This window comes from Carassius auratus, chromosome 40 (assembly GCF_003368295.1).
Source record: "Carassius auratus strain Wakin chromosome 40, ASM336829v1, whole genome shotgun sequence".
Lineage (NCBI taxonomy): Eukaryota > Metazoa > Chordata > Actinopteri > Cypriniformes > Cyprinidae > Carassius > Carassius auratus.
The window spans coordinates 12,854,585-12,866,291 of record NC_039282.1 but is presented as its reverse complement, the minus strand read 5'-3'; the positions used below and the strand labels follow the sequence as shown (position 1 = coordinate 12,866,291).

The 11,707-nt window shown below is 36.5% G+C and overlaps 2 protein-coding genes across 3 annotated transcripts; one reads left to right on the top strand and one right to left on the bottom strand.

Moving 5' to 3' along the window:
- Positions 1-1,618: 1,618 nt before the first annotated feature.
- Positions 1,619-10,163, bottom strand: LOC113058628 (thiamine transporter 2-like). 2 transcript variants are annotated; one of them, XM_026226680.1, is made up of 5 exons: positions 9,891-10,163; positions 9,652-9,825; positions 6,162-6,747; positions 5,092-5,304; positions 1,619-3,880 (listed from the first exon to the last, which is right to left on the bottom strand). In XM_026226680.1, the coding sequence occupies exons 1-5, from the start codon at positions 9,951-9,953 to the stop codon at positions 3,654-3,656; spliced, it is 1,263 nt and encodes a 420-aa protein (XP_026082465.1). In that variant the 5' UTR covers positions 9,954-10,163; the 3' UTR covers positions 1,619-3,653. The 2 variants fall into 2 exon arrangements, with proteins under 2 accessions (XP_026082465.1, XP_026082464.1); XM_026226679.1 differs by having other exon boundaries at positions 6,123-6,747; positions 9,891-10,161.
- Positions 10,164-10,450: 287 nt separating this feature from the next.
- LOC113058626 (biogenesis of lysosome-related organelles complex 1 subunit 3-like) lies at positions 10,451-11,589 on the top strand. Its single transcript, XM_026226678.1, has 2 exons — positions 10,451-10,537; positions 10,897-11,589. Exon 2 carries the CDS (start codon positions 10,907-10,909, stop codon positions 11,498-11,500), a length of 594 nt encoding a protein of 197 aa, XP_026082463.1. The 5' UTR covers positions 10,451-10,537; positions 10,897-10,906; the 3' UTR covers positions 11,501-11,589.
- The last annotated feature ends 118 nt before the right edge of the window (positions 11,590-11,707 follow it).

Here is an 11,707-nt window from a genome sequence, read left to right as displayed (position 1 = left end):
AAATAGCAGTGTGGCATTCAATCACTGAGGTCATCAATTTTGTGAAGAAACAGGTGTGAATCAGGTGGCCCCTATTTAAGGATGAAGCCAACACTTGTTGAACATGCATTTGAAAGCTGAGGAAAATGGGTCGTTCAAGACATTGTTCAGAAGAACAGCGTACTTTGATTAAAAAGTTGATTAGAGAGGGGAAAACCTATAAAGAGGTGCAAAAAATGATAGGCTGTTCAGCTAAAATGATCTCCAATGCCTTAAAATGGAGAGCAAAACCAGAGAGACGTGGAAGAAAACGGAAGACAACCATCAAAATGGATAGAAGAATAACCAGAATGGCAAAGGCTCAGCCAATGATCACCTCCAGGATGATCAAAGACAGTCTGGAGTTACCTGTAAGTACTGTGACAGTTAGAAGACGTCTGTGTGAAGCTAATCTATTTTCAAGGATCCCCCGCAAAGTCCCTCTGTTAAAAAAAAGGCATGTGCAGAAGAGGTTACAATTTGCCAAAAAACACATCAACTGGCCTAAAGAGAAATGGAGGAACATTTTGTGGACTGATGAGAGTAAAATTGTTCTTTTTGGGTCCAAGGGCCACAGGCAGTTTGTGAGACGACCCCCAAACTCTGAATTCAAGCCACAGTACACAGTGAAGACAGTGAAGCATGGAGGTGCAAGCATCATGATATGGGCATGTTTCTCCTACTATGGTGTTGGGCCTATTTATCGCATACCAGGGATCATGGATCAGTTTGCATATGTTAAAATACTTGAAGAGGTCATGTTGCCCTATGCTGAAGAGGACATGCCCTTGAAATGGTTGTTTCAACAAGACAATGACCCAAAACACACTAGTAAACGGGCAAAGTCTTGGTTCCAAACCAACAAAATTAATGTTATGGAGTGGCCAGCCCAATCTCCAGACCTTAATCCAATTGAGAACTTGTGGGGTGATATCAAAAATGCTGTTTCTGAAGCAAAACCAAGAAATGTGAATGAATTGTGGAATGTTGTTAAAGAATCATGGAGTGGAATAACAGCTGAGAGGTGCCACAAGTTGGTTGACTCCATGCCACACAGATGTCAAGCAGTTTTAAAAAACTGTGGTCATACAACTAAATATTAGTTTAGTGATTCACAGGATTGCTAAATCCCAGAAACAAAAAATGTTTGTACAAAATAGTTTTGAGTTTGTACAGTCAAAGGTAGACACTGCTATTTTTTTGAACACACCCCTTTCAACTAATTGCCCAATTGCACAGCCTTAAGAGCGTGCATATCATGAATGTTGGGTCTTGTTTGTTTTCTGACAATCTACTGAACCTACTGGTAACTTGTTTGCCACGTAGCAATAAAAAATATACTAAAAACCTTGATTATTCTGGTTAGTCACATTGTACTGCTATTATTTTGAACAATACTGTATATATATATATATATATATATATATAAAAACAATGAATTTTATGTAAATCAAATGTGATGGCTTAAAATTCCTGTTCCTTGTGTTCAAAACTTTGTTCCAGTGATGATTTGTGCATCATCTTCTGCCTTAAAAGCTTCTTCTGGATTTTCTCACGGCGTTTCAGTCTCAGGTTTTCGGCACATAGTGGTATACAAACCCCTCAAGAAGAAAATGAGTGCAATAATAGAAAAATATGCTCCGTAGACGATAAACTGGAAGACAAGTAACAAAAACAGTCTAAATACATGTTCTGGATCCAATACAAATTTAGCATGTGTGTCGTGCTGGTGATTACTGTAGAAGATAATTTTGACCTATATGGAAGATGTCAGGTAACCTCACCTGTGTGACAATATCCAGCCCAAGCCCACTGCTATCCACCACCACTGAGGTGATGATTGTCTGGAGGAGCAGCGCACAGAAGGTGTTGGCTCCGAACACAAGGGCGTAGCGCTCCATGTTCAACCCAGCTGCTATCTGGAACCTGTGAAACAAGGGCATAGATGTACTCGTGCATTCATTCACTCATTGGAGAGATGATATTAACGCAGATGTATTTTTCTTTCTGCTGCTTTATTAAATGTCAGGAAATTGTGATTTCCATGCCTGGAAAAGTTATTGTAATTAATAAAATGATCTATAATATATTTTTCTAGTTGTGCTCCATTCTAAAAGATGCCAATGGCTAAAGTTGTTTTGTGCAAATCTCTTTAAATGAATATTTAAGCCCCTTAATCTGGAAGGATGATCAACTGGAAAAATCATGGAAATTCATTAGGTCTGGGGACCCTGTGTTGAGTAATGCAGTTAATGAAAATGTTTATATATTAGGAAATTGATTTAATTGTAATTTCCAGGCCTGGGAATGTCTTGAAAAGTAAGAAAATTTTAGTATCATAGATAATATAAAAGACACTATTACAATTTTTATTCTATTTTTAAATCACCAAGTCTGGAAACACTGATTAAAGTAGTGTTTACAATAAGTGCAGCGCTGTTTTGTTTCCAGAAGTGCCACCTGCTGTCAGAGAGTGAACTTGCATTTACATTCAGCTTATCTGCTGTTTTTGTTTTGTGCGGATGTTTTATGTAGTATAATTTCACAAAGCTGAAGACAGACCAATATGTTTTAGTTTTGAAATGATTTAATCTAGTTTATTTAATCAAAAAATGCTCATCTAAGATCTTTGTTTGGCGCTTATTTCAAACGGCTACAGATAAAGGCAAGTTTGGCCTGTAATAGAGCAAATAAATCTAGTTCATGTACTAATATTTTTATTCTATCTTGTCTCTTGCTTAAAGTAAGAAAAAAAAAAATAATATATATATATATTTATATTAATAACAATCGTCCCATTTGCTTGTAAAAAATATGAACAGAATTGATTCAGTCAATCAAAAATATTTGGAGGATACATGCTAATGTTTTAAAATATTGTTTTCTTTAATATTATCATTACTAAGTCGCTTTGGATAACTGTGTCTGTTAAATGTAAATTTACAAAAACTAAGTTCTTTTTTGCTGTGGCACTAAAATTGGTTAATGTATAATTAAGAGCTAATATCAAAGAGCTGATTTTATATTTAAGTCATGGCCAAACTGTATCTCTTTTAAAGATATCTGAAGAGAGGGAATTAATAACTTTAGGGCATGATACTTGTCTTTTATGGCCACCATAATTAAATTAAAAATGTCCTGGAAAATGATTCCTGACAAAGAATCGGAATATATATATATTAGTAGGAATTAATATACATACTGTATAGATTTGGTATATATATTTTAGTTTTAAAAGAAAAAATGTTGCCTTTGCAGCTAGATGAAATAATTTGATTTCGGTCAATGCTATTTTATTTTAAGCTATTTCAAGCAAAAATATTTTTCTTAACCTATGCAATGTGCACATTTATTTATAGCATCTACTCTTTATAAACTTCGCCATGCTTTGCATTGACGCAACTTAAAACAACAGGTCTCGGAATTTGGACTTAGCATTACAGGTCCAAAATCTTTACCACCAATTAAGATGAAACCAGCAAGGGGTCAGATAAGGTAATGTACACTTTCATGAATGTTTATCATGTAATTATGCAATTAATTTGAAGCAGGGATAGGTTATATTCAGCAAAAAGTCTGTCTGTTAGATGATAACATCTAACTTGATTTCTAATAAATATAATCTGAGCAGGAGTTTAAAAGAAGTCACGTATTTTGAACAGGACTTGCATGGCGATGGTGATGAGCAACATGTAGAGGCTCTTAAAGATGATGTAGCCACAGTAGCAGACCCAGATGTTGGCGCTGAAGACCATTGCGAAGAGTGCGCCACCTTCCAGCGCCGAGAGCGTGCCCAGAGCCACCTCACCCCAGCGAGACCAGTCAACAGATGAAAAACTGATGCCATACGCCGCCGCGGCACCTGTGGTGCAGTCATGTCCAGTGAGAAACATTCAAATACACTCTAAAGCCCTGTAGTTTCAATTTAGTCATATTTACTTAACTGGAGTGGTATTACATTTAATTTATTTGTGAGTGTTAAGTTCAGTAGTAAGTATGCTAGATTTTACTTGATAATAAGTTGTAATTGATATTAGAACAGTAAAATCTACTTAACAAGTAAATCTTGGAAGTTCTTTTCAGTGTAGTGTGAATGAAATTTGAAAGTACTACATCTGCCATGTTGATATGGTCATGTGACCTTCAGTGTGTCTCTTTACTGCCAATCACAAATCCTCTCCCATGGCCTCATGGGATAGTAAAATGTCCATTAAATGCACAAATGTGGGTACTTTTCACCTACTGTGTATTCAGACATCCTAGGCCTGCTCTTTTGGCCTACTGTTTTTCACATTCTGTATAGTTGTGTTGATTTCGGATGCCAAGATGGATCTTAAAGTTAGGTTAGACGCCATTTAAAGGGGAAGTCGTGGCCTAATGGTTAGAGGGTTGGACTCCCAATCGAAGGGTTGTGAGTTCTAGTCTCTGGCCGGACGGAATTGTGGGTGGGGGGAGTGCATGAACAGCTCTCTCTCCACCTTCAATACCATGACTTAGGTGCCCTTGAGCAAGGCATCGAACCCCCAACTGCTCCCCGGGCGCCGCAGCATAAATGGCTGCCCACTGCTCCGGGTTTGTGCTCACAGTGTGTGTGTGTGTGTGTGTGTGTTCACTGCTCTGTGTGTGCGCATTTCGGATGGGTTAAATGCAGAGCACAAATTCTGAGTATGGGTCACCATACTTGGCTGAATGTCACTTCACTCACTCATTCACTCACTCACTCATTTAACAAAGAAAGAAAACAAGGCTGTGATACATAGACTTAATTACTCTTTACAGTGGTACGCACTGTATTAATGTCCTAGATCACATTCTTTTCACAACACACAATTTTCAAAACTGATTGATGCAGTTTTTGTCTACTGAAATCTTTTTATTTTCTAGAAACTTTAAGCTGAACAGTCTGTTAAAACATAAGTGCAATCTATTTAACACACTGCACTTCTATCCCTCAAAGCCTTGTTTTCATTACTGTCTAAAATAAAATATGGTTCTACACTGACTAAGATCTATATTGGGCATAATTTCTAGATTTAACTGAGTTCATAGTAAATAAGTGTCCTGTCTACTCACCTAACAGGTTTGAGAGGGCCTCCACTCCTCCATTGTAGACCGTGAAGTTACTAGACGGCTCCACGTACTCCCACAGCAGCTGGACGTAGTTTATTATCTGGTAGTAGCCACCGGTAGCTAGCGCCCACCACGCTGACCAGACAAGCAGTTTATTTGAGGAGAAACACTGCAGGAAGTCCCACCACAATCGGAGCAGAACATCACCACAGCCACCTGGGATATCATGTGGACAACAGAATTGCACCCCATTTAGATTTTCTAGGAATCAGCTTACCGTACTTCCATTTCATTGCGACTTTAAACATGGAAGAAAATGCACATTTTAGTTATTGATCCACTTTTTGTCAAGGTCCAGAAAAGTATAAAAAGCATGGTCAGAATAGCCCATCTAGTGGTTCAACTGTACGATTCTGACGATGCTTTTTATACTTTTCTTCATCACTGCTTCTTAACGTTACGGTTGAACCACTGGTAGCCGAAGGAGTTTTCTGAAGATACTTCTCATACTTTTCTGGACCTTGGCAGTGTATTTTACTTTGCAGTCTGTGATACAGTCACAAACCTCCCGGTTTTCATTCAAAATACCTTCAATTGTGTTCTGAAGACAAATTAAGCTTTTATGGATTTGGTACAACATGGAGGTAAGTGATTAATGATAAAATTTTAATTTTAGGGTGGAGTAAACCTTTAAGTTCTTAGACTGTAAAAGCAGAATACTGAGAAGGAATTTTCCTTGTATCTTTTTATCCACTGACAACCTAATTTAGCTGCTTATTAGCAACCACTTTTTCATGGCATAAATGCTTTAAAAAAAATCACAAGTAGGGCAAAATATCTTAATCAGAGACCTTATTTCAGACATTTAACCAAAAAGTAAAAAAAAAAAAAAAAAAAAAAAAACATACTTTGGGACGATGGAGACAGAAGTGCAAATAGCACTTATTTTAGTTGGGTTAGGACTCATTACTGCAGCACTTATTATTTAACCATGTGATTTTACTAATATGATAGGTTTAACTCATTAGTCCTACCTGACCTGGAATTTTTTGCACTTTTTTTACCACAATTACCAGAACCTTCCGGTATTGGCTGCAGTTGTTTGGATCCATTCAACTCTATGCCATCTTTTTGGCCATCATTCTGAAGTTCCTCCTCTGTCCCCGCATCCCCTTCACCATCAGTCTCTCCACTACCACTCCTCCTTTGGTGGAAGAACATACTTGTCTTGGGCATTGGGAGAAGAATGGAGGTGATCAGTGCAATGGCAGTGAGAACCAGTGTAAACACTAGAATGTAGTTATAGGACATCAGTTCAAAAGAGACTAGGATCTGGCCCAACACTGAACCAGCAGTGTTGCCCAGCAGCTGGGCCGTCCGGCAGAATGAGGTGGCTTTCAGGTAGTGCTTCAACTCCACCACACTGTAGAGGTACGTGAAGTAAGCAACGTCGCACGACGTCACCAATCCGCTCGTGAACTGTATGGCCTGCATCTCTGGTACACCATTACACCACAGCAACATCGCCATGGTGGAGAACAGGACTAAACACTGGAAGACCACCACAGGTTTGTAACGTAGCCACTCTGTTAAAAGGAAGACGGGAACCAGCACTGCCAGGTACGAGTACGTCCACACCGGGAATATCTGATTGGTTACCTTTGGTAAAAAAAAAAAAACAGAGATTTATTGCACAGATCAATATTAGTAACAGAGCTGGGTAGATTACTTACAAATTGATGTTCATGACTAAATATAAATTAGATTATGAAAACCAGAGGTGTCATGGCCATTCAAAGTGATATATTTTATGGCATGACACCCATATCTGGGACTTAAGTAAAAAAAATAATTTTATGTGTAGTTAATAGATTACAGTATTAGTCTACTTTGCCCATCACAAATAATAGATCAAACCATTTATAAAGGTGTTTTGCATTTGTGCACATGCCCCCTAAACAAATCATGATGCCCCTGATGAAAACTGTTAATAACAATGTATTCTGACTACTTTTTAGATTACTTTTTATAGATTTTTTTTTTTACATACCATTTAACACCATATTTATATAAAAAGCAAAGAGAAAGAAAATATATTAAAGTTTTTAAATCAACGTTATAAGATGCATTAGGGTTTCCCAAACTATGCTTAATGAAAGAACTGCAGTAGGTTTTTGAGTTGATAGAAAGCTAATAATTAACTAAATCATAAAAAATGGCTGACAATCCCTTTGTTTCATACATGGTCTAATTTGAGAGGTGCTGTCTCCCCCAAATTCAAAAGCATGGCTAGGAATAATTTTAATATGGCCATTATATATTGTGAATATACTCAAATCCAAATGGTATGACACACAGTAGGATTTTTAGAAAGGAAAATAGAGAAAAAAAAAAGAATTAGGGAGAATTGCTAAATAATGCGTGATTTACTGCCATTGTGTGAATAATATGTAATAATCATGTAACTCTTAAAAAAAGTAATTGTAATCTGATTATGAACATTATATGATTTAATATACTCAAGTAATATTACGAGTACTTAAGCATACAGCAACAGGCTCATCCTGATGGGGTGCACATAATAGCTGGTGAATTTAACCAGGCATGCCTAAAGACTGTTCTTCCAAATTTCACATGTGAAGCGTGCCATCAGAGAGAAGAGCATAGCCTATTAGATCATGTATATTGCAATATTAAGCAAGCATAGAGGGCATTGCCACAACCACATGTAGGTCAGTTAGACCATCTGTCACTGCACCATGCCAGTGTACACCCCTCGTGGAAGACAAACAAAGCCCATCAGAAGACTGATCAGCACTTGGACAGAGAGAGTGGAGTGTTTTTGAAAATCAAGACCTGGGAGAATATACACATGCTGTTCTGGGATACATCTCATATTGTACTGAGAACGTCACTGTTAAAAAACATCTTCAGATGTTCCCAAACCAAAAACCATGGATGACGAGAGAATTCTGAACTCTCATACATGACCGTAACATTGCATATAGAGCTGGGGATAGAGTACAGTATTGCATGGCCCAAGCAAATTTGAAGAGGGGCATTAAAGCTGCAATTAAGTCATACAAACAAAGGATTGAGGGTAATTTCCTCCATCATTTGATCCTATCAGTTTGTCTACAGAGCAAACCACTGAGGGTGCCATTGTCATCGCCCTCCACAATGCACTTAATCATCTAGAGCATGCAGGAAATTATGTAAGGCTGCTTTTCATAGATTATAGCTCAGCCTTTAACTCTATCATTCCTGATATCCTGATAAATAAATTACTGAACCTGCAGCTCCCTCCTTCTACTTGTGCTTGGATAAAGGACTTCTTAATCAATAGACTACAAACTATGAAATTTGGTTCTCATGTATCCTCCTCTCTTACACTCAGCACAGGATCACCCCAAGGCTCTGTGCTGAGTCCGCTCCTGTATGCTCTCTATACTTATGAATGTGTCTTCTAAACCCATCACAAAAATAAAATGATGAAGTTTGCAGATAACTCTCCACAAAATATAATCAGTTGTCCTCTGCCCTCCCTAGAGGAGATCTACAGCTCCCAGTGCCTAAAGAGGGTTAGGTCCATTATGTCAGACTCCTCCCACCCAGCCCACCACCTACAGTATTTGATCTGTTGCCCTTAGGTAGGCTCTTCAGATCGATTAAAACTCGAAACCTCTGTCAGGGACAGTTTCTTTCCATGAGCCATAAAACACTAAATAATCCAACAATTTATTATTTATGGCTATGATGCTACTTTTTGATATTTTTAAACCTTTTTTTTTTCTTTCTGTAACTTATGTCATGTCCTATTGTGTTTTTAATGTGTGTGTGTGTGTGTTTTAAGTGCACTAAATGGAGTTGCACTATAATCTTAGGACAATAAAGGACAATAAAGTTGTTGAACTGTACTTGATTTTTGGAATCAGATTACACGTAATCAGTTACTAACTAGCTCTGATCAGTAACTATATCACAACAACTGATTAATGCTAAAACTGCATATAGACAATTTCTTACCATATTTACTAAAAAAAAAAAAAATTAACATCTGAATAATAAAATATTATAAATAACAAAATTATATTATTTTTAGATTAAATATAGCATGTCACACTGCTGTAACTTTTAATATATTAGTTCTAATTTACTAAAGAATGAGAAAATATATATATGCATATTGTATAAACAATAACATGTAAATAATATTATAAAATAACTAATAATATATACATTCAAATTCATTTATTTATTGTAGTATGCCACATTGATGTTGCTATTTAAAGTGCCTTGTCGACTTGCCAAATATAAATGTTGAAATAGTATCTATCCTCTGTATATTTTATAACAGTATAATATTTTTTAGCAAAAATCTAACTCACAATATATAGAAAAAATGTATAGGCAAAAAAACCTAAAATATATATATATATATATATATATATATATATATATATATATATATATATATATATATATATATATATATATATATATATATATATATATATATATATATATATATAGTAGATGTTAGCGTGTTAAAGGTTACTATACCTGCTCAGTGGTTAGGTTCTTGTCTGGTCCAGTTAGGAACGGGATGAGAAATGGTTCTAAAGGCCTTACTGTGCTGAAGAACCCATAGATGCATAACAGACAAGTTGGATATTTCCAGTCCCTCATCCAATGCTTGAGACACTCCATCTCCATTTCCTCCGGTTGGATGATAGCCTACAGTAAATTTATTAAATGTATGTTATTTTCAAAAGAGCACTATCTTTGCATGCACTGTTTACCTTATCAGGTGTGTGAGATATGTTTTCATTGAAGTACTGTTCCTGTCTTGAGATAATAACCATTCACTCTGAGTGCAAGAGTCAGTTTCACTGTGTGTATTTGTGTGTGTGTGTGTGTTTGAGTGGATATGCTGTAAATGAACAATCAGTGTGCAAAGTTCTGCTTAGATTATTTTGATTACTGCTTCATTACTCCAATACTATTATTAACCAGAAAATCAAGCCTTGATTATTTATTTAATACTATGCAGTATTTATTTCTTTTATCAATTAGTGTTTAAGATTCACTGCTTTAACACATTTTTATTTGACTCGTGTCTTTACACTTTGTAAGTAAAAGTTTTTTCTTCAGATTTTCTTCTTTGTAATGGGGGACCACAGTTATTTTATTTTATTATTTTATCATATTATTTTGTTTGTGACCCCCTCCCGGATAAGCGGTGTAAATGGATGGATGGATTAGTTATTTATTTATTTTTATTGTTGTTTATTTTATTTGCACTAATTCTTTAGGGTTTTCATTTTGAATTCCTACACGCTGCTGATTCTGTCGAACTTTTATTTTGAATTCCTACGTGTTTCTCATGCTTCCTGTTTCCAATTGGTTTCTCGTGACAATCCCCGGTTTGTGGAGAAAACACCAGCAGGTTAGAAAAATACAAACGTTAGACTTTAATTGCTTTAATACTGTGCAAAATTTGTATCAAAACAGACGCGTCAAACAATATTTAAATAAATAATTTTTTTTTAAAGTGTCAAAATGGTATGACAATGTTACAACAAAACGCAAATAAGTATTGCTAATAAATAGCATCTATGGACATTTACCATGATAATACTTACGTGCACTAGAATGGCGTGTTCACTGAAAAAATATAAAAATGTATTGTCATGGTGCAACGTTACATTAAAATAAGATGGAATGTTTGTTTGTACATATGATAATTTCATGGTTAAGTGCTTTTAATCTGTTTAGTAATCAACTAATTTAAATGTATTTTTCCAGGTGTGAAATTATGGAGAGCAACAGATTCCAGATCGTGGTGCAGGGAGAAGCATCTGAAACCGACTCAGATGATGAAGTGTACATCACCTCTGCTCCTCCTGTCCATGCATCCTCATCATCATCATCAGGGATGAAGGTGGCAGGAGAGGCGTCCGAAACTGACAGCGAGGATGAGGAAGAGAGAGCTCGCAGACTAGCCTCTGAAAGCCATCAACAGATGCTCCGCAGAGACCTGCCGCCTCTCATCGTGATCAGAAACACACCTGCGTCTCCGTCTGGACAGCAGGACATATCGTCACCTGTGTCCAGACCTGACTCGTGTAGGTTTAACACGTTACTCCAGCAGAAACTGCTGGAAAGCAATGCACGGCTGTGCGCAGATGTCAATCAAAGCCTGAAACAGGTGTATCAGAACGCTGCACGGGACATAAGACAGGCCACCGCTCACCTCAACAACTCTCAGACAGGCATCATCAACGCGTCCCACAGCATCAGACTCATACTAGATGACCTGAAGTCAGTGTCTGAGAAGATCGACATCATTACTAGCTGTCATCTGCTGCCGGACATCACCATGCCAAACCCGCTTTCTGAACAATGCTAATTAAATGAGCACGATGAAATGGCTACATGTATATGAAATGACTAATGAGCGGACAACAAATTCTGCAAGTTAAAAAAATTGTAAACATTTCCAATTTGTTAAACAAATTTCTTAATTTCTTAATATATATATATATATATATATATATATATATATATATATATATATATATATATATATATATATATATATATATATATATACACT

Bases quoted from the DNA above. Each gene is read 5' to 3' on its own strand.
- LOC113058628 (XM_026226679.1), bottom strand. From the start codon at position 9,953: ATGGTTATTATCTCAAGACAGGAACAGTACTTCAATGAAAACATATCT. The intron at 9,826-9,890 runs GTAAACAGTGCA...AATTTACTGTAG, and splicing joins TATCTCACACACCTGATAAG to GCTATCATCCAACCGGAGGA. The intron at 5,305-6,122 runs GTAGGACTAATG...ATGATATCCCAG, and splicing joins TGCAAAAAATTCCAGGTCAG to GTGGCTGTGGTGATGTTCTG.
- LOC113058626 (XM_026226678.1), top strand. From the start codon at position 10,907: ATGGAGAGCAACAGATTCCAGATCGTGGTGCAGGGAGAAGCATCTGAA.